The sequence below is a fragment of the Copadichromis virginalis genome, linkage group LG11, assembly GCF_057382275.1.
Source record: "Copadichromis virginalis isolate Kocher_CV1m ecotype Utaka linkage group LG11, C_Virginalis_male_GT1.1, whole genome shotgun sequence".
NCBI lineage: Eukaryota > Metazoa > Chordata > Actinopteri > Cichliformes > Cichlidae > Copadichromis > Copadichromis virginalis.
Window position 1 is genome coordinate 37,242,342 of NC_140628.1, and position 22,279 is coordinate 37,264,620.

Here is a 22,279-nt window from a genome sequence, read left to right on the forward strand (position 1 = left end):
TTAAATGAAGAGTGTTGTCAGGGATCCTCTGACAGGAAGTGTAGCGACTGATGACATTTGCTGTCAGATTTCATTCAGAGCTTGTGACAGGGCTGCTTCTGTCGTTTGTTCATGTTTGTCTGGTTTCTATAAACAGATATCTGCACAGAGAGATGTTTTTGGTACTGGAGGCTTTCTGGCTTTGCTTTTAGTCCATGTATTGATTGATCAGTCCATTTGGGTGGGTTTTGCTTGCGTGCAGATAATCCTTCAGTGTGATGAGCCCATGACAAACGTGTTTGCAGAGATTCAGTCATGTAACTAAGAGCTATTGTCTGAGTCATTTTTCCTCTTCTCAGTTATTAATCCATTAGTGTGGATTGATTAATTGATCATTTTTAATTAAAGGTGTGAATGTGAGTGCGAATGGTTGTCTGTCTCTCTTCATTAGCCCAGCTGTTGCTAACATAGGTAACTTGTCCCTGTCCTGTGGTAGCTGGGATAGGCTCCAACAACTCTGAAGTGGATAAGCGGGAGAAAATAGATGGATGGATTATTTTCTCGTACTTCATTCAAACCTATGACTGAAGCATGGAACAGGAAGTGTATCTGCTGACTCCACAGAAGGATCCTTTGATTGCTGTGCTCAGAGGTTGAGTCGTCAGAAGTTACCTGGTATCTGATCATTGCCAAGTTAGTGGCATACGGGTGATGGTGACTTAAGAGGTGAATCTTATTGATCTGGTAAAATGTCAAGGACTATCAGTGTTTGTCTAAAGTTGGCATTTAATCTCACAAATCTGTTGACTGCTCTGCTCTCCCATCATAACCAAAGCACTGTTTTCATTTCGTGTGACCTTTGAGCCTCACCGTACCGATCTGACAGTGTGTCATTGTCTGACAGTCTACCACAGCCAGACGGGAATAATGTAGAGGCAGATATAATGAAAGACCATCTGTGTTCTTTTTCTTTTTTATTCAAGCTGAGGGTCAAAGTTCAAGACACATTACAAATCGTAGTGGAGACACAATGGTTTGTTTAAACCAATTACCAACCCGCAGTTCTTTCCAAAGTACAACCGATAGCTGGAAACATTTAACATTAACCTTTGATCGAAGCTCCAGAGTTCACCGCAGTGTCAGGGCATATCTGCACATGATCTTAGTAAAGATGTGTAATCATCGTTTTCTTGGCTAACTGTATCCGTTGTGTAAATTAGCGTTACATTTTGAAGTGCACCGGACATCAGGGCTGGACATCAGCCACAAGTCCAGCGTCAAACACTTTTTAGTCACCGTCCCATTAATGGTAAAAGAAAAAAGTCCTGTGACCGTTGAAATTGAAGTTGTTGGTCTTTCTTGGGCTGCTCAGTTACATCAAAAACCATAATCTCAGTTTAAATGTAGCTGATATTGGAGACAGTCAGAGGCAGCTGCTGCCTTAATGATCCTGATCACAGGTTAATCAATGAAACGTTTCTTGGAATTTACTTGTTCTGTGGAAAGATCGTCTTTCCAGCCCGAGCTCTACTAAACTGTGAGTGAGTCTGAGCTGTTATGGAAAGATGGAGGCGTTGCTGTGAAGGAAGGAGTTGGTTTGATTCAAAAGACAAGAGCTTCATATTCATGAGTGCAGAAAAGGAACAAATTTATCCTGATTTCATAATGATTTCGAACAAAAGTCACAATTTGAATAAAAATTAAAATTGGTTGGCCCAGCTCAGTAAGTGGGCCTCGGACTTGGTGAAGCAAAACAACGACTGAATTGTGAGATTTGCTTGTGGGAGGACTTTGACAGTGCGTCCAATTGTATGCATATGGTTTGTTATGGTACTTGCTTTGTGGGGGCCGCTGTTTGATGTAGGAAATGCATTCCTGGTGCAGGGACACCATAAACACATCGTTATTATCAGTGTTTTTATGTCTACACTGACAGTGTTTTTATATATATAACAAAGTCTTGTTAGCAGACAGTCATGATAAAAGATTTAGAATGATTGCTTCAAGGTTTTCTACAGAAATGGGTTACACTGGATGTTCACTATAGGCCGACGCATCAATTTCCACATTAAATATTAAATATTAACCACTAGAATGCCCAGCTCATTAAAGATTGATAAATATTGATGTATAATTTAATATATTTAATAAACAGTTTCTCTAATTTCTGTGTTTCCTTTTATTAAGATCAAATGGAGCTTTGGCTGAAATTCTGCTGTTTGTCAGCATTTAGTAAAGGCTTGGTGCATTTCCACAGAGGTTGGTTGCCCTTCAGGTTTTTCCTTTTGAGTGCGATTCTATCAGATCTTTTGCTTCTGTGGTATCATCTACAGTAAAATATCACAGGTCTAGCTCTAAAGCAAATCCAACGTTCTGTTTTATGTCTGCCGAGAAAAACACTTCAAAGTGGTCCCTGTTTAGCAAAACTGCATCACGTCCTGATTTTTCCTTCCGAGTCACCATGTGACTTCCCTCATTCATGTAAGGAAATGAAAAGCACAATATAAATAAACAGGCTGTGGGAGAATGGTGGCTAAAAGCTAATGTGCGTGTGCTATAAGCCAGGCATTACACAGTGGGGGTAGCTTTCAAAATAGACCCAGGATTGTTCATATTAACAATAGAGTCCAAATTTTAACTGTATGTTTTGGTAAAAGACTGCAAATAAAATTCCTTCTCCACCAACTGAGGATATTTAACTTCAACATCATTGTTTTTGGACTGGTTAGATCGCCATTCAAGACTTTTGGTGAAGCAGAGACTCAGAGTGATGCAAATTAAAATAATTTTTAAGATGCGGTAAGCAGTTTAAATATAGGGAATGAAAATGGAACATGATGAGATGTATGTCTACCAAAAAATAAGTTTGTTCCCTCGTGATTTTGGCCACGTGTTTGGGGAAAGAAGTTTGTTCCCGACCCAGGAACAAGGCACGCTTACTGCAGAAGTCTGGCTGCAGTAGCAAAGGGAAGCCATGAGCAATGGAAACTGCAATAAGCCCTGGCCACAGTCCCCGAGGATAAGAGGGAGGGAGTTTGAGGAGGGCAAAAGTGGGGCAGAGAGGGAGACGGGTGGGGGTGGGCAATGAAAGTGATATAGTAGGGTATTCAAAAGCCACACAATGAAAGCAAAAGTGACATGTCAGCAGAAACACGGCCCTGGAAATGTGGTTTTTAAGTGACACGTGAGTCCGAGATTTAAGGGCGGCCTTACTGTGGTCAAAGTATGTTTAAGTTAAAGTAGACATTATCTCAGTTTTCCTTATCTCTTCCTGATTTGCCTTGGTTGTGCAAAACTTGCTTGTGAAGGTTAAATTCTCTGCATTTCACATGTTCTAAAAGTGGGAATCATTCATTCCTCTCCTCTCGTATCACAGCCGGCGCTTCACCTTGTGTTTTGCTGTGTTATTAAAGTGAGTTTACTCGCCTTTCGCGGTGAGGACATGTAGACTTGAGAAATAAATGAATATCTTTGATGTATTTAAAGGGGAATAAGGAATCCAGCTGTGGGTTTTCTGTGGGTGTTGATGGAGAGACAGAAAGAATGTGCAGACATTTTAAAGCCAGATGGGAAAAAAAAAATGAACAATGCTCTGGCACAAACGAAGGCTTGTAAAAAAAACTTTTGTTTTTCTCTAGCGAGGTCTCGTAGCAGACAGTTTTATTCATTTTAGTTTAGCTCGTAAAATGGCTGAAAATAATCATATTTATGATCTTTTGGAAAATATTTGCAGGGAGAACTGCAATTAGCTGATTCCTGTTGTTTTATTAGAGATTTAAGAGTCTGGATTTTGATTTCAAAGCAAGAAATTTTCCAACTTGACATTATTAAGTGCTCGTAGTATTTTATTGTTCTGTTTTCAAAACGTCACCAAAACTTTGAGTTAACAGCTACAGTACACGTGCACACGCAGGAGTTTTTCCTGCTGAAGAAATGTCAAAAGGTTTCGGGTTTCCTGAGGAAAAACACCACAGCTGTGATCAAAATATTTACCTTTTTGTAAATAATAGGAACATGCATGTTAATCAAAATAATACCGATAATAAATACTCTTTGACTTGATTATATGGAAAACAGTTGCGCTTACACGCACAGCAACTCCCCGAGCACTCAGTTTGAGCCAGGAAAAGCCTGGCAATAAGACAAGCAACAGGTTTCATTTACTCACCTTAAAAAGTAGTGAACTGATAACACGAAAACGAAAAACCATGTGAGGCTTCATTAGCTGAGGTATAAATTTAATATTTTTTATTAAATGACCAGAAATAACAGGAAAAGGGTAAAACGGATAAATGGGCCTCCCAAAGGCCGATTTTGAATCAGGCAGTGATGACTCTGGTATATACACAATACATCTTAGTGTTCACCAAAAGAGGCTCTGGTCTGCCCCAGGACTGGGTTTTAATTTAATTGAAGCCTTATAATAAACTGTTGTTGGTGAAATGGCCAAAAATAACAGGGAAAGGCAAAGATTTCTGTGAAGTAAGCAAAGTTTATCCCCACAAAGTCAAATCACCAGCATTGTAATAAAAATACTTCTAACCAGTTTTTCCACAATATGTTTCTGTTAACGCAGTAAATCTGTGTAAGTTCACAGATTTACTGCCTCGATTAAAAACACAATATGTCGCGTAAGCGTTCGTAGCCACACCCCCAAAGGCTAACATGGAGCCGTGCACACGTTACATACGCATGGATTTAAAAGCATCGGTACCAAGCAGCACAATTTGTGGGTTTTTTACTACAGAGACAGCCAGACGCTCTCACAGAAAGACAGAAAAGTCAGAGCCATGATGTGTGATTTTACAACCTTCACAGGGAGCAAAGGTCCTCTTTGTCAAGCGCTCCCAGTTTCTTCTTTTCATCAAGGCCCACAAAGCTTACAGCGTCAGGTTTTCACGAGCAGGCCGCTAAAACAGAATTCACCACGCTGCAAAATTGTTAGCATAACACAGGCGACTGAGTGGATTCATTGTTATTGTTCGCGCCTCCTTGCTGACTCGGAGTCTTTTCACGATAAAGCCGGTGCATTAAACGGTGATTAATAGTTTCACTGTGCGCCAAACGCAGCCAGAAGTGTTTGGAGAGAAATCTGAGGCTCTGCAATGTAAATTTGGGCCTTTCCTCTGTTCTGTACTATTTTAAAGCTTTCTTTGCCACCTGTATAATCATACCATCCTCTCACATTGCAGACCTCGGCTTATTATGGGCTCTTAAGGCGATAAATGTAAATGGCCTTCACAAAGGGGGGTTAGTAGCAAAGTTAAGTGGAAGCATGTGTGCTAGTAAGCTCACGGCCTGATTATAGAAACCTCAGTGGCTCTGTGGGCTTGGATTCTGCTCCCAGTCCTGCTCAAGTACGTGAGACCAGAGAAAGCAGGAACAAACAGAAAAGCAACATGGAAATTAAGAATCATGGGACTTTGTGCGGTTGGCTTTGTTTCTTTGTCTTTGAAAACAAGTCCACTGAGACTGAGAGTCAGACTTTAATGAGGGCGTCGGCCAGAGCCATGGTTTAAATGTAATCAAGGCCGGAGGTGACGCGATGCTCCCACCAGGAGTCGACTCGCTGTTGTTTTGTCTGCATTTGGATTTCTCGTGTAAACAGTTTGTGGTCGAGGTCAGAAATAGATTATTCATTTCAAAAGTAGAAAACTTTCATTGCCAGTGTGGTGTTTAGGGTCTCTGTAAAGTGTTGGTGAGGAGGGTTATTTGCTTATCTGATTTGATGAACTCTGTGGGCTGAGGAGCTGGTTGGTTATCTGAGCAAATATGGGACAAAGGTTCATTTCAACTAATGAAGGGGTTAAATATAAAATGAGCCTCGTACGTGCAGGTATATTTTTACGTTTGTACAGAGCTTGTTTGGCTATTAAATGATGTTTATGTCTGCTGTCTTTGCCTTCAGGAGAGGATGCTGAGTCAGACCGGGGTAAACGCGAGGAGTCGAGATCTGTTTGGGCTCCGATGCCTACCAGGTAAGATTATGCTTTTACAAACTGATTTTGTAGTTATGTCTAAAGACATCATTGAAATAGTCACTACTGTGGATGGCAAAGTAATCTGATTTGACTTCCAATTAGGATTTTTGCTTTTTTACAAAAACAAACATTGCATTAATTTTCCCTGTTTGGTTTTGTTTTATAAAGCAGATGCTCTGTTTTCCTTTGCAAATGTGTTTGGAAGTTGGATAAAACACGGGGGGGACCCCTGTGTTTAAATTTTGGATCCAGTCACTAGTTTCAGATTATTTTGGATAAAATATAAAGTTCACTTTTGAAGTTTTGCTAATTTTTAGAGTCACAAAATTGGATGTGTCAGTTTGATGCTACATAATGCAAACATCACTGTGATGCCTTCCATCTTTTACATACAGGCTCTTTCCTGGACTTGTTTTGTTTCTATGATTTGGAAAAAAAAAAAAAAAAAGAAACAGCTGCAACATTAAGCCTAAATCCGAACCACATGTTTCCCTCCCCGTGTTCTCCTCTGTTTATTCATTTATGTTTTTCACCTCAAATCTGCTGAATACTCGTATTACAACGTCATTTGCTCTTGTCTTGCTTTGGACTGATTAAAATCTCTGTCAATTTAGTCAGCACAAACTCCACAATGATTTTCCCCGTAGCTTCAAGGTCAGTAAAAATATCTCCACATAAAGCTGCTGCTGCTGCTTTCATTGTTCTCTTCGGGTTAAAATTTCCATATTACACTTGTAGCCCCGCCGGATGGAGGAATGCCACAGCAGGTGCTTTGCCTTTGATGTAGGAAAACATCTGCAGTGGAAAAGCTTGAAACACACATGAGAGAAATCTGTAAACCTCTATGAAGAATAATACAATACATTAGATAAAATCAGAAAGTCAGGTGGCTTTATTGTCGAATGAAATGTGGTCAGACGGAAGCAGGAAGTGCGTTAGTTTCGCACATGTAAATCAGTTCCTGATGAAGATAAAGCCCCTCGTCCTTAAAGCTGCTGTGATGTCAGTGATTTGGGAGCAGTGATGGTGCCTGTGAGTTTCAGCTCATGCTGAGCAGTGTAGAGAGTTTTGTGTCATATGGGTTTCAGCAGCGGGGACTGATCTATGGTGCACTTACACAGGAATTTAATCCTTTCACAAAACAAGTGTTGCATATTACACTTCTTCTTCTTTTTTTTATATATATATCAGATGTTTTTTGGAGATATAACCTTACATGTGTCAGCCTGAAATCACTTTCTTGTGCCTTCCTCGGCTGGTAAAACTCCTGCTGTGGAGAGAATTTAGCCTTCTAGGTTTACCAGGGGTCAAGCCTCTTCCCGAGGGATAATCTGCTGACCAGTGCAGGACTGCCGGTATACAGTGTGGGTTATTCGCTGAGCCAAGGCCTGCTCATATTCTTGTGTCAGCACTGGAGGTTTCCACAAGAATGGCAGCAGACCACAGTTCCTTGATCTGACGCAGGCTAATCTTTAACGCTGCGTATCAGCAGCTTCTCCCAGCTCAGCATCCCAGAGCAGACTGAGTATAAATGTGTTTGCATGTGTGAGCTGTTTGGGAGTTTATGAGGTCAGGAATCCTATTTGACCCTTTTCAGGTTCAGTGTGTGTGGAATGTTTTGTCCAATTCTTCTCGGTTTTTGTCATTTTGCTCCTTTTATTTTTCAAAGGCGCGATAACAAAGCTGCTAAAGCTAACAGCAGCAATTGCCCTACAGAGCGCATTGACCTGAACCACAGGTCTAATAAACTTAAACCCCTATCAAGTACTTTTTAACCTATGTGTAACTGCTAGTATAAAAGTATATTTATCCTGAGTATAAACACATATTAAATACTGCACCAACCCTATTTTCTCTTTTATTGTTTCCTGTATATGTGTGTCACTGTGACCAAGTGGGGCCTTGGGGACAGCTGATGAGGTGGAAGTGACCATGAAACTGGTGTGTAAATGAGGTCAGTGTAAAGGTTGCAGTTGAATATAGGTGTGGTTTGACAACTCATTTGTGCTGGTCTGATAGCAGTGAAAGGTTTTATATAAGTCTTCTTTTAGTCTTGTGTGTGTGCATGCATCACTGTGGAAAATGAGGACCTGCTGAGGTTCAAACTGAACGTCAGAATGAGGAATATAGGTGATTTAAGAGACTTTAAACGTGGTGTGGTTGCTGGTGCCAGAGGGGCAGGTCTGAGTATTTCAGAAACTGCTGAACTACTGGGATTTTCCCAGACAACCATCTTGTTTACAGAGGATAGTCAGAAGAAGAGAAAATAGTCGGTGAGCGGCAGTTCTCTAATCACTTATTGATGCCAGAGGTCAAAAGTGGATATCAAGACTGCTTTCAGCTGATAGGAAGGTAACAGTAACTCAAACAATCACTTCTTATAAAAGTATGGAGAAGAGCATCTCTGAATACGGCGGACAGGCTACAGTAGCAGAAGACCAGTCCTGCCAGCTAAGAACAGGAAACTGAGGCTACCACTAAGATGGTAAAACGTGGACTGATCTGATGAGTCTCAATTTGTGCTGCGACATTCAGATGATGAAAGCATGGATCCATCCGGGTATCAGTGGTTCAGGCTGCTGCTGGTGGTGTCTGGGATATTTTCATGGCACACTTTGGGCCCGTTATTACCATTTAAGCATAATTTAAACAAGACAGCCTAATAGCTGCATCTAGGAGGTAAAGTGCCATGTCACGAAGCTCGGACCATCTCAAAATGGTTCATTGAACATGCCAGTAAGTTCACTGTGCTCAAATGGCCTCCCCAGTCACTGGATCTCAGTCCAACAGAGCACCTTTGGGATAGAACATGAGATTCACATCACGGATGTGCAGCCAGCAAATCTGCAGCAACTGTGTGATGCTGTCACGCCAACATGGAGCAAAACCTCTGATAAATATTTCCAGAACGTTGTTGAATCAGTGCCACGAGAACTAAAGTAGCTGTGAAGGTAAAAGGGGGTCCAACCCTGCACTAGCCAGGTGTTCCTGATGGTGTCCGGTGACTTTGTGCGCTTCCACTGACTGACCTTACACACAAACACAACGCATTGTTTTATCTTTTTTTTTAAAGACACACACTTCCTTAATTTATCTAGCCAGCATAATTTGTTTTCCAGCAGTGAGTGTGTTTTCAGCAAACACTCACCGGACACTGCAAATGGTTGACGGCACACATGTGCACGCACGCGCACACAAGTGCAAAGTCTATTCTTAGCCGTTAGCATTTCACTGTGAAATGTCGAAAGTCTCTCCTGCACATTTTTTCCCCTGCTGGCTTTAAACTTCATCTCCTTCTCCAACAGCATCTTACTGTTCTCTGAAGTCTTTCTTCTCCTTCTCCACCTTCATTCCAGCCAGATTAGGAACACAGCTGTCCACAAGAACCTGCCTTATATTAATAGACAGAAGTCAGATGTGTATTTGGAGCCTTGTCATGATTTTTTTTCTTTTTCTGTTGAGATCTAAATTTTCTGTCCTAAAACTACAGACTTGGATTTCAGGCAGGGGAATTTATCCTCTGTAGAGAAAGTGTTGAGGCAATTTGTGAGAACAAGTTGACTTTCAGACACAAAGAAATCACGAGTTAGTGTTACCGATCTGAGTGAAGGGGCTCACGTTGCACCCGTCGACTCGCTCTTTCTCTCTCCCTGCTTGAATGCATACATGCAGACACTCTTCAGAAGAATGGCTCATTTGTCAACCCTCCTCATGTTAAAACCGTCTCATTGGGTCTCGTGCCACCAGCACAGTGATGTTTTTGTTACTTTGTAGCCCGTCTCAAGCTGTGATTAAAAAGGGTCTTAAATATGTGTCCTCTCAAGCCAGACGCATTGATGAGCTGAAAAAGCAGTTTGTGGAATCCAAAATATATTTGCAGACATTGTCTTGTTCTGTCAGTAGTTAAAGGGCAGCATGAGACATTGATGGTGTTCTCATGTGACACCAGGACACAGGACCTCAGAAACCGAGCCGGCCTGCAGGAGGCCTAAACGGGTCAGGACAGCTCAGCAGCCATAGGTAGATCATGTACCGCTTCAATGCTGTGACTGGGGAAGGGGGGAGATACTGTCCATTCACACACAAAGCCAAGAGGCCAGGACCCCCTTCAGAGCATCTTCACAATCCCCTCTTTCCAGAGTCTAATGTTACTGTGGGATTTAAAGGCTGTCAACCAGCTTTACAGCTTGTTGATTGATGGACAAGAGACCTCAGCATCGATATTTGCATACTTGGGTTTCGATCTCGATGTTGAGAAAGGTATTAAATTTTCTTTGTGTTCGTTGCTTTAGATGGATGTCTCAGTAAAACAGTTAAAAAAATAAAAGGATTTTTCACCTTGATAGACACGATCACTATCACATTATCACATGGAACAGGAAGTTTTCTGACACTGGGAGGCTGAGGATTGTTTCTGTGTCCAGTATTTTCTTTGTCAGTACGGATACCACTGTTTCCAAACCTGAGCTTATCCTCCCTGTTGGTTCAAGAGGACAGAAACCTTTCACTCTGCATGCGTCTAGCTGAAAATGAGAAACAAATGTGCATGGAAACAAATAAAACACACATGGTTCACATGCATCTCAGCTGTATTTTCTCATCCTCCACGTCGTTCTCTCTCATCTAAACTGAAGTTAGCGTGAAGGAAAGCCCCGTATGCTGCTAAAGTAACACATCCTGTACTCAGTCAACAATGTGAGAAATCCTGACAGTCAAAAACTGTTTCCTGTTTGGACTGAATGTTTTTCTGCTCTGAGAATAGTCTGAGTTATTGAATATGTACTGGCCTTGAGCGTCCAAACTCCAACCCAACATTTTGTTTTGGTGAGCTCTTCCTCCTGTAATGTTTTCAAAGACTAATTCACCTGGAATGTGTAAAGCTGCTGTTGCCATCAAACAGTTTTAATGATATTTGTCTGTTACATGACGCACAGCTGGCCTGACACCTGGCAGAGTCTCAACTCTTTATAGTCTGTTTCCATCTCTGTCTGACTTTCTTTCTGGGAATTTCAATTTTACGAAACCAGTTGATGGATGAAAAAAAAAAAAAGAAAGGGTGGAGCGGAGTGGCAAAAGATGCTGCCTCAGGCGGAGGAGTTTTATGTATCCGAGGATCTCATTCATTCATTTGGGATGCCAAGGTGAAAAGTGAGCTGGACTGGCATGTTTGTGCTGAACCTTCATTTTGAAGATCGACTTGAGCCAGAATGCGAAGCTTTTGTTCCACCGTCAGCAACAATAATGAGATATTGCTATCGAAGGAATCGGGTTGCAGGTAGAAGCATATGAAATTAGTTTCCCCTCCTAGTTTTCTAGTTTTTGCTCTCAGTCTTGGAGACATCACGAGGAGCCCAGGATGGATTTTTAAGTCTTAGCACTGAAAGGATCCAGCTCAGGCCTCACTCAGTAAACTGGGTGAATACAACAGAATAGTGCTAAGAGACTAATACAATACTATAATTTCATCAATACCTACACTAACCAAACTTTTCCATTTAAAAAAATATCCTGCTTTCATAGGCACTACTATCATGGAAAATGCAGAGGTCGAGTTGGGGGACTCTAATTAGTGGAGATGAGACCTAACAGACAGTAATGAGCTACAGCTTTCTGTGTGTTAGGGAGAAACTATCCATAGAAGTGAAAACAGTTTTTCTTTTTTAACCTGCTGTAAACCTGACTTTTAATGCTAAAGTTGGACATTTTAACAGTTGAGTCTGTGGTACTTACTTTACGGCACTACTGTAGCATAATTTTCAGTTCTGGGAGGATTGATGGATGCATGGATACATGGATGCATGACCACCATGACACCGCACTAGTTTTGCAAGTATTTTTTGCCTTTCCTTTCAGTAGTTATGCATCACTCACTCACAGACAACTTGACAACTGTCCATAGCACTAACAGGATACTCATTAATTGTCGCTGCCAGCTTGTTGAATTATGTTTTTATGTCTTCAGTTTTATGTGATTAGACTTCAAGCTGGTTAAGTCGAAGGTCTGAACCCAGGTTTAACTGTTCTTTTACGACATTTGTTACTTACATCGACTCTTTCCTTGGCTTGTATAAACTGTTACAGACTGAATGAAAGTTTTCAGCAAACCACACAAAATCCCCTAAGTATCCAATACCGATAATAATGATTTGTAATTTTTAATGTAAATTGATGAATTTTGTACTTCTAAAAAACGTAAAAGTTGCTACAAGTTGTTACAGCAGTTGTAAAACTGTACCTGGAGCTATTCAGGAAGAGCATAAAAGACTACTGGATTAAACTGTCTCATAAACACCTTCCCTTGTCTAGCTGACTCATGCTGGGATGAATCACCTGCTTACACAAACTTTTTAAATCTCAATAGAGAATGCAAATTCTTCTCCTTTCTCTGCAGGCGTCTCAAATCTGCCAGCTACACGAATGTTTTCGGCTCTGCTGCTCCCCGGAGTGATATTAAAAAGAGGCATGCAAAACCCCAGATTGTCTCTTTTAAAGACTCGTGTTCACTGCCCAAAGAATCCTAAATCTCTGTAGCTGGGTCATGTGTGGTTGGGTTTAATTGATAAGCCCAGCCTAGAGGGTTTTTAATGGATGCTTTTAAAGGCTAAAGGGCATAAACATAATCACAGGGCATACTCAAAGATTTAAGCTCCTCTTGCGCAATCAGCAAATTATGGCTTGTCTTCTTTTTCTTTCTCTCGCGGCATAAATGAGGGTTTTATGTGCAAGGGAAAAGAAATGTCCGTTTCCTGTTTGTGCTTTGGTATGCTCCAAAACATTCATTAAACACAGCCAACATCTCCGCTGTCATTTTTCATATCAGGGCCGTGTTATTGCAGTTCTTTCATTATCCTGAGAAGGAATTCAGTGTTTCCTCAGCACGTTTTTCTTTTTTCAGTTTGGTCTTCCCCCATCTTTTTTTTTTTTTAAAATTGTCTTTTGAATGAAATGAAAACATTTGCTTTGTCATGGACAAAAAGGCCATTTTCTCCACGTCTACCCAAGCCCAGACCCTGTTGCTATGGAAACCCACAGTCTAACTGGCAGAGGCTTTGTGTTCCTGTGGTAGACTGTTACCTCACTGCTGTGTGTGTGTGTGTGTGTGTGTGTGTGTGTGTGTGTGTGTGTGTGTGTGTGTAATGGTTTTCCTTTGTTCTTCTTTTGTGTTCTCTTAGTGTTTCTGCACATCTGTGTTTGTGTGTGAAAGACTTTTGTGGGTGAAAAGTTTTGTTTTTGGAACTTTGTCCTGGAATTTCAGACGCTTCTTTTCTTTCTTTCCATTTACCCAGAGACATTCTTAACAGGATTACTAGCACACATAAGTACGCTGTTTAGGATGTTATGTGTTATCAAAGCTGGAAAAACGTTCTTTCCTGGGATGATTCCTGCAGACTTTTTGTCTGTGTTGCACTGAACGACTTGTCCAGTGATGCAGTAAAAATGCAGAAGGTTTTCTGATGTAGTTCAAGCTTCTCGTCCTGATCGTGTAAAGGACAAAATGGCTACAACGATCAGAGTTCTGAAGTCAAGTCAAACATGTTTAAGTACTTTGGCTTAGTTCAAGCAACCAGTGAAGTTCAATCATGTGACCATAGCCAACAGCCAAAACATGCACCGCCCCATCTTTGTATTCGCTTTTTCTTTTGGGCTGAGAAAATCGCTGCACACACTTGTTTCAGCTCTATTGTTCATCATCTTGTTCTTGAAAGTTTCACAAAGCAAAGAAGAGAATGGATGGAAAACCATTTTGAAATGAATCTCATTGTTGTTGTGAAAGAATTCAAGTGTTTGTGAAATATTGTAGTGACTCAGAGCTCTGACTCTACTGTTATTTTCAGATAATCGAGTGAAAGTTCCAGACTTTCCGTGTGTGTGTGTGTGTGTGTGTGTGTGTGTGTGTGTGTGTGTGTGTGTGTGTGCATGGAAGCCAACAGTTAGTCTACACATACAGAGATTTAAGCTGCCACTAAAGATTCCCTCAAATTGTAGATCTGAGTTTTAAACATTTTTGACACACTGCTATTTCAGGATGCACCTATATTCATATCTGTTTAAATAAAAATAAAAAAAAGCCCCTGTGGTGTCTTCTTTTGATCGTACTGTCAGGTGAAGGCAGTTTTGTAGGCTTTGCAGGTCTTTTCTTTTCTTTTCTAAAACTTGTGGTCATCACATTATCTTAGACATTTGCAGTCTAGCAAAAAATCTTGCTGCTTCTGTTTGGATGCACTACCCTTTGAAGCAGGTCGTGTTTCTTTCAGATTTTCATACAAAACCTAAATGCCCCAAAATCACATTAACAGCCTCTATAATTGCATTTCACAGCATCAGATAAATATAGCAGCTCATCGTACTGCACACAGTAACAAATGTTGGAGGCAACATGTTCAAAACAGCAACTTGACAGTAACTTACTGTACCGCGGCCATGTTGGAAAACAGTTTGAGCTGAGTACACACAGACACACACAGGTATCTACGTTATCACACACAATTAAAATGTTAAATTGTGAGTGTGTGTAATTTGTCTTCTTTAAAGGGAATAAAGGTATCCACAGCACACACTTGCAGTTGTATATTGTGGTAATAATAGTACTGTTTACTTGGATTTGCTTGACCTGTCGATGATATTCAAACACCATCACTTCCTGTGCTCCCAAGCGCTTTCTCTTGCAGGTCATCTGCAAATAACCTTTGCAGATGACCTCTGGACAATTGTTTTGTGTTATTTGAGCAGAAATAGATTTTTAAAGAAAATTGCTTTGGTAATGCCGGGCCATACCTGTGGTTAAAATGATTGTTTATGTGCTTGGAAAAAAAAATCTGCCTCATTTTTTCCCACTTTTTTTTTTTAACCAATAAATTGAACCAAAATCTCAGATGTACCAAAAGCGATACAACTTAAAACTCATATATGCAAATTCATATTTCATTTCTTTTCTTTTTTTGATTTGTCAGAATGTTCAATAAACACTTTGGTTTAAAAAAAAAAGTGGCTATTTCATGGTTCAGGCTTTGCAGGGTTCAGTACAGCGTCGCTGCATTCGTTGCTCTTCTCTGTCCATCCAGTCAAGGACTTGCAACAATTCAAGGACGTAACTTGTGGTTTAAGGATGTTGTTACACCCACTCCCTGCAGCCCACTCTCTTTCATACTTCTTGTTTATCTTTTGTATACTTCCTGTTATGTGCAGGAGAGGACACAGTCATGGTTAGACATGTGCAATATTGAAACTTCTGCCTGATGTGTATCGTCGATGAATTCTTATAACACTTGTGCCACATGTCCTCTTTAGGCGAGTGTGTACTTCAGAGAGCTGTTATGGTGAGGAAGAAGTTGACTGCCAGGGAAGGAAGAGGCTGGCTGTCTGGGACCCTCTTCTGTACTCACTTCAGAGTGGCCTTTGTGCCCCAGGACAGTCCCAAACCTGACGTGAGTCCCTACGCTGCACTGAATAAACACTAAAAACATACAGATGTTTGTGTTAACAGTGTGTTTCTATCTTCTGTTTTAAAAGAATGACCCTTGAAAATGTATAAAGTGCATCTGACATCATGGGAACTTTATTTCTTTGAATGATATTTATGACGCAGGACAATGCAGACCCAGTGCTACTAGGAGACCACGATGTGGCTTTGGCATCTATAGAGAAAGTTGTTGTTGGTGAGTAAAACTTCCTTTTTACTCATGGCTTCCAAAAGCATTTCCATTCATGCTATTGATTGATGTTTACTTGGTAAATTATTGCCTTTGTACGACTTCCAGTCACCGGATAGATAAATTGTCTATCATGTCACTTACTGTGAACACGATGACGCAAAGGTTACTAAAAATAAGTTCAAAGAACAGTCTGATAATGTGCAGATTGTTAACTGAGATATTTCTTTGTATCAGTATCGCTGTCAGGAAGTTCACAAAAAAATTGTCTTTGATTCAAAAGGGGACTGATGATGCTCATTTCCAGGTTCATGCTTTCATCCTGGTACACAAAGTCTTTGCGTGTATCGCAACTCACAATAATCCTTATTTATCATTCACTGAGCCTTGCTGCAGCCCCTCAGTTCATGCTCTGTCTCAAACAAGCAGCATTTGTTCCTCTCCCTTCAAACAGAGCCCCCTCTGTTTAAGTCAGCTGATTGGCTGCCCCTCACAAAGCCTAGCCTGGAATAGAAGGTGGGGAGGACTGTTGTGCTCACAGCCACACAGCTATGTACCTGACATAACTGTATAAGGGCTCACAGGGATTATATGTAGAGTATTGGACACGTTTTATATTTTTGATTTATCATCAGTGGATAATCCACTCTTATTTTGAAAGTTGAGTTGCCTGGCGATTCTGGTGCTCTCATACTGGTGCAGTCTGATGGACTACCATCACTACCACTGTTTTAATAAAGTGAGACATCTTTTCACATACCTTGCTTCTCAAATAATATTTAAAGTTTTATTTCAGTTTGCAGGCTGATTTAAAACTCTGTACTCCAGGACTCCGCTGGGCTCTGGAGTCGTCTATGAATCTAAAATGTAACTTTGCTCTTGTGTTTCAGTGGGCCCAAACAGGACCAAGCTGGTGACACCAAACTCCTCGCTGAAGTTCACTCCGGAGGAGCTGGTGCTTTACTGCAGGGACATGCGAGTCGTCTGCTTCCTTTTTGACCGCCTCACTCCTGAGTCACAAGTCCAAGAGGTGTCTCCTTAGCCTAAGCATGTATCCCTAGAGAAGCTGATCTATGCCACAGCCCAGTGATCAGACACTGTGGTGAAAGCTGACGACCTTTGTCATGTTGATGCACTCACTGTGGTTTCCCTCCTCAGATGACCTACAGCATCGCTAAGACCTACCAGCCTCCCAAACCAGGGTCTGTGTTATCTTTCCAGAACGCCGCCCTCGGCAGTGTAGGTGAGTAGATTAAAGTATACAGCTGGCCACTCCTTTCCTGGCACAGAGACGGTATCTTATCTCCACCATTGCAGCCTGTCTGTCATTCTGTTAACCGTTGGCTCTCCCAGGAGCCGTTTAATAACACTCGTGCTTTTGAGCTTACTTTGTTTTGTTCTCGTCCGTATGGATGCAGCCACAGAAATGCTTCTTGGGGCACTGCTGCCTCATGTGTGCCTGCTGGGATGGTAATGATATTAAAATGACTGCGAGTCAATGATCTAAAGTATTTATTACAATCTGTCTATCATTCTGTGCATATTTTAGCTCTAATGAATATTCATAGGAACAACAGCTCAGTTAAAGTGAGAATCACATGCTGTCGTGAATCAGAAACCCTGCAGGAATGTGTTAGGACACACTTGTACAGATTTAAAGCACAGCACATGACTAAGTGTGGTTCTCACCCATTCCAGATCCCGAAACAGAATGTACTTAAGCTGTGATCACACTTTATCATTTCCCTCCTGTGACTTCAGCTCATTATCATTTTTTTTAAAATTTTTTGCTCCTGTCGATTTCCATCATCCGAATGTGATGTTGCAGATCCTAAAAGTGGGACGAAAATGAACCCAGAACCTTAATGGTTTCTGTTCAGACCATAATGACACATAACACTCACATCCTCTGTGGCTGGCGAGATTAAAAACACTCCCCTCTGTGATGCCACAGTAAAAATACTCTCTCTGAAAACATATGTGAGGCAATCTTTCATCGGATTCAGCAGAAGTTTATGTTAACAATGATTTAAAGTGTGGCTGTGGGAAAGATTAAACCTTGTTTTATGTTCTTTCCCCTTTTTTTTTTCTTAATTAAGCTTCTCAGCTTCAAATGCAAACGAGCCACAATTCACATGTCGTTAATAAAGGCCTGCTCTAAACACCCGCCCTCCATATAGGGACATTTGAGCCTGTCTCTGCAGTATAGTATGCTTAGTGTGCTACATTCAAGCTACGCTAGGCTGGCCAGGCTGAGGATGAATGCCAGTTCTTGGATAAATAATGCAAGCCCCCCTCTGAAACAAGTCATTAGATGACCTACAGTTCACCTCCGCCCTATGGGTCAAGTGTGTCCAGTGTGTGGTCAGTTCTTTGTGTTTTGAATAATACAAGAAGAGCTTCACCTCTGCCAGCGTCCACGCTCTGTTTGACACCAACATGAAACGGTCGCTCTCTTTGCCCATGCGCCGTGTCTCCACCAAGCTTTATGATATTATTCAGCTTCGTACAGAGAAATGTGTCCCAGGCATCCCAAGTTTTTTCCCACGGCTGACCCAGAGAAATAGTTTCTCCTGTCCTCCAAAAAGAGTTTTGTTGGAAAAGGATGCAAAAGCTCAGAATAGATTTCTTAAGAAGCCGTGCCTGCTTGCTGAGCAGCCAGTGCTTTTTAAAATTCTGTTTCTGCCCGGTCTTTATATCACGATAAAAAAGGCAAAAACTTATACCAGAGAAGCTAAACAGTAAAATTATAATTAGCTTCACTGCTGGACTCCCATTAAGATTAGGTTTAAATCCTGCCTTTAAAATGAATAGTGTTGTGTTTGTATAAAATACGATTCAAAGCAGTCACAGTATTATCACACTGCACCTGATCTTGCACCTTTAAAGTGCCGCGAGCATCAAAACGAGTGTTTCAATCACTTCCCGCCTACAGAAATGAAGCAGTTTCTAAGCAACCGTCGCCGAGACGCCCACATGAACTGGTTTGAATCTGCCTCGGACTGGGAGCAGGAGCTGGAACACTGTGGAGCCACTAGCTGGAGGGTCAGCTCAGTCAATGACCGCTTTGAAATGTCAACCAGGTAAATTCACAAGTGTAACCACACATAACACTAACCAGGTATGCAATGTAATAAAACACATAGAATGTCTGTCAGTGTTATATCAGATTTAACACCAATCCCCTCTTTAGTATGCAAAGCAGCACATTTCAGGAATGTTGCTCGTCCTCGATAAGAGAAAGATTCCACGGCACTAACGCCTTAAAAGATGGTGCTCTAAGTTTTTTACATTTTTTTTTTATATGCAGTGACTCATACATCTTCCACTGCTGTTGTAAATTTGCTATTTATATCTCGTCAATAAAACTGAGCACTTTTTTTCTGCTTCCTGTCAGCCTGCCTCGCTTCATCGTGGTCCCACAGAAGGTTTTAGACACCGAGCTGAAGAAAAGCTTCGCCCACTTCAATGAAGGACGCATCCCTGTGAGTGTTCTGGAGTCATGTTTTGTTTTAAATTAACACTTTGCCATTTGTGATTCACCAATTTCTAGGAAGTGTTTGGAAGTATATGCTTCAGAAAATATTCAGCTGGATTTTTTGCAAACACATGCAGAGCTGGGCTGTGGGGATGCTGTTACAATATTCCACATTTGTGTCCAAGAACTCAAGAAAGCACCCAGAAGCACTATTTTCACAGATATCTTCCTGCCTTGAGAAACATTTAAAACTTTTCTTGCAACTCAAATGAAAAAAACAGAAGTTCCTCAGACTTGGTGCCTGTTTCCCAAGTGTCTTTAATATATTATGTCAGAATGATCTCTGAGCTGCAATCATGTGTCTGTATTCGCTGCTTATTATCATTCCAGCGAGACTAATTATAAGATGAATGCTGCAGTAAGCGCGTGTTATTAAAGAGGGTGAAACTGTTTTGTGTCACAGCGCTGGTGTTGGCGACATCCCAGAGGCAGTGATCTACTGCGAATGGCCAGCTTCCAGAATAACATCTACCATGAGAAAGATGACATCAGGTGTGTGTGTTCAATGCTTTGCAAATGGATTCTAGTGCATCAACATTTGACCACCCGCACTTGAGTCTGAGCTGTAGGGTGCAACTTTCACACAGCAAAGTACAGGTTACAGTAAAGTAATAACAGGTCGTCTGCTGGACTCCAGATCCTAAGCTTTAGTCCAGAATGAAGATGCAGACTAAGAAGACTTGGTTCACAGACTTATGAAAGTGTCTGCACATGGCTTGTTAGATACATTTACATTTGAAGATGCTCAGATTCATAATTTTAAAACCTTCTTCTGCTTTAACTCACCTGTGTGCATTTATTTCTATCACCCGAGAAAATCTATCGATGAACACAAAGAACGAATGAGAGAAACAGAACACTTTGAGGTGAATATTGCAAATCGTGAAAGAAGCACGAGGCTGCAGTTTAACGTGTGAGGTCAGAATATGTTGCAGAATCATTTTACACCAACTGTCATTTTTCAGTATTAACTGCGAAGCTTTTGGCAAAATCAGTACAACTTTTCCCTCCAAGCTGAAACGACATTTGAACCAGTTCCTTCTTTCTGGGGAAATAATAGTCTGCTTTGCACCTTTGCTTCCCAAAGGGCCATTTCATAGATTTATATCCATATGTTATGTTGTGGGTTTGAATTCCACGGCACAGAAAATTACACGGTGTCATGTAGGATTCGGGGAATGAATTGGCATGCATCACTGGTCAGTTTCATTATTTTGCGTGTATTATTTCAGTTTTCTGCCTCCTTGATTATTCAGCTGATAGACATTTGTTTTTATGCATGAATGAAGCGCCATGGACACCTTATTAAATGCTCAACAGCTTTAGTACAACGTACCAGTGTGGACACCCCCATCACTGTGTCAGACAAATATCTGAGCTAACTGCTCTCCCGTAGGCCTAAGAGAACTTATGAGATTTTAAGATTTTAATAACTATTTTTAAAGCCCCTTGAGTCCTCAGTCTCTGACCTGTGAGCTCTGTATGTTCCAGTATGTAGAAGCCTTTTGTCCCAGCGGCCTGCTGCTGAAAGAGGGGATAGCTGAAACCATGAAGTAACTGCAAGATTTTTCACACTTTCTGAAAAAATATCTGCATATAGATTTGCATAAAAGAGTTTTAATTAGTATCGTTTTGCTATATTTTTGGTTACTTTATTGCTCAGAAATGATTCATTCAGGTTTTTTTTTTGGGAAAAAGTGAATCTCATCAATGATGTAAAGCGATATCAGCTTGCTTACAAATGTTACACTGCCAGTGACAAATGTTTCACAAAGTACGGCAGGCTCGTTGCCATTCGTTAACAGCTGGATGTGCTCTTGTGTAGAAACCTGGAGATGATCCTGTTTGGTTGCCAGTCCTCTTTGTGTGTGGTGGTGGAGCTGGGCGAGGAGCTGCCCTCGCCTGCCGACATCCAGCTGGCACACAGCCGCCTGCGCGCCCTTTGTCTGGGAGGTAAGGACAGAAACGCACACGTCCACACCTGAATGTGTGTTTACACACAGCACAGAGAGGAGAAAGGAGGCATCACAACTGCCGTTATTGATAATCCGCTGCTCATATAAACCTCTGTCAGGACAGGTGTGTGGTCTGAAGGGTCAAAAAAGGGACAATATTTAGCACAGTGGAACAGTGGTTAGCACTGTTGCCTCACAGCAAGAAGGTCCTGAGTTCAATTCCTCCATCTGGCGTGCTTGTTCCCCCCTTGTTTGTGTGGGTTCTTTCTGGGTACTCTGGCTTCCTCCCACAGTCTAAAGACATGCAGTTAGTGAGGATAGGAATGTAAGTGAGAATGGTTGTTTGTGCATATGTGTTAGCCCTGCCACACACTGATGACCTGTCCAGGATGTACCCGCCAGCAACCCTGAAAAGGATAAGCAGAAGAGGATGGATTGTATAGAAGTCTGGGAGTCACTTCTTTTGTGACTTCAGTAACTAATTTTCTAAAGAGTTCTCAGTTGCTGCTTTAACCTCCTAAGACTTTTGGTCTAAATCAGCGGTCCCCAACCTTTTTTGTGCCACGGACCGGTTTATGCCTGACAATATTTTCATGGACCGGCCTTTAAGGTGTCGCGGATAAATACAACAAAATAAAACTAGTACCGGTACCGAAAAAAAGAAGATTTATTCATAACACACGTGAAAAGACCCAGGAAAACCGAGTTAATGATAAAAACTATAACAAAATAACGCTGAAAACCGATAAAAACCCTGAAAACCATACATTTCACACCTGAGCCTCAACTCTCACAGCCCGGTACCAAACGACTCACGGACCGTTACCGGTCCGAGGCCCGGGGGTTGGGGACCGCTGGTCCAAATAACCCAAAATGTGATGTCCACATATGTGGACGCCAGGTCCTAGGAGGTTAAAGACTTATTTGATACGTGATTATCATTTCATAAATTATGGCCCCATTTTGAAGCAGATTGGAGATGAAGCTTTATTCACCTTGAATTTAACAAGTCATGTCTCGGTGAGTTCTTGTTTGTCACTTCTGATTCAGAGCAGAAAATGCTTCATCTATCTTTTCTAAGCAGTCTATGGAATTTCCGTGTTAAGCTTCTGCATTTCTCCTACTTCCTGAACAGTCTTTTGATTTAAATCACACCCTGACGTGATCTGCTTTAGT

At 41.3% G+C, this 22,279-nt stretch overlaps 1 protein-coding gene across 1 annotated transcript in view; it reads left to right on the top strand.

The window, feature by feature from the left end:
- Positions 1-22,279, top strand: part of mtmr11 (myotubularin related protein 11) — a 38,302-nt gene that overhangs the window by 5,220 nt on the left and 10,803 nt on the right. Inside the window, exons 2-10 of the mRNA XM_085472282.1 lie at positions 5,888-5,957; positions 15,249-15,385; positions 15,547-15,616; positions 16,501-16,640; positions 16,769-16,853; positions 18,546-18,693; positions 19,008-19,095; positions 19,552-19,640; positions 20,974-21,101. Coding sequence (XP_085328408.1) covers positions 5,888-5,957; positions 15,249-15,385; positions 15,547-15,616; positions 16,501-16,640; positions 16,769-16,853; positions 18,546-18,693; positions 19,008-19,095; positions 19,552-19,640; positions 20,974-21,101 — 955 coding nt within the window. The remainder of the gene's footprint in view (positions 1-5,887; positions 5,958-15,248; positions 15,386-15,546; positions 15,617-16,500; positions 16,641-16,768; positions 16,854-18,545; positions 18,694-19,007; positions 19,096-19,551; positions 19,641-20,973; positions 21,102-22,279) is intronic.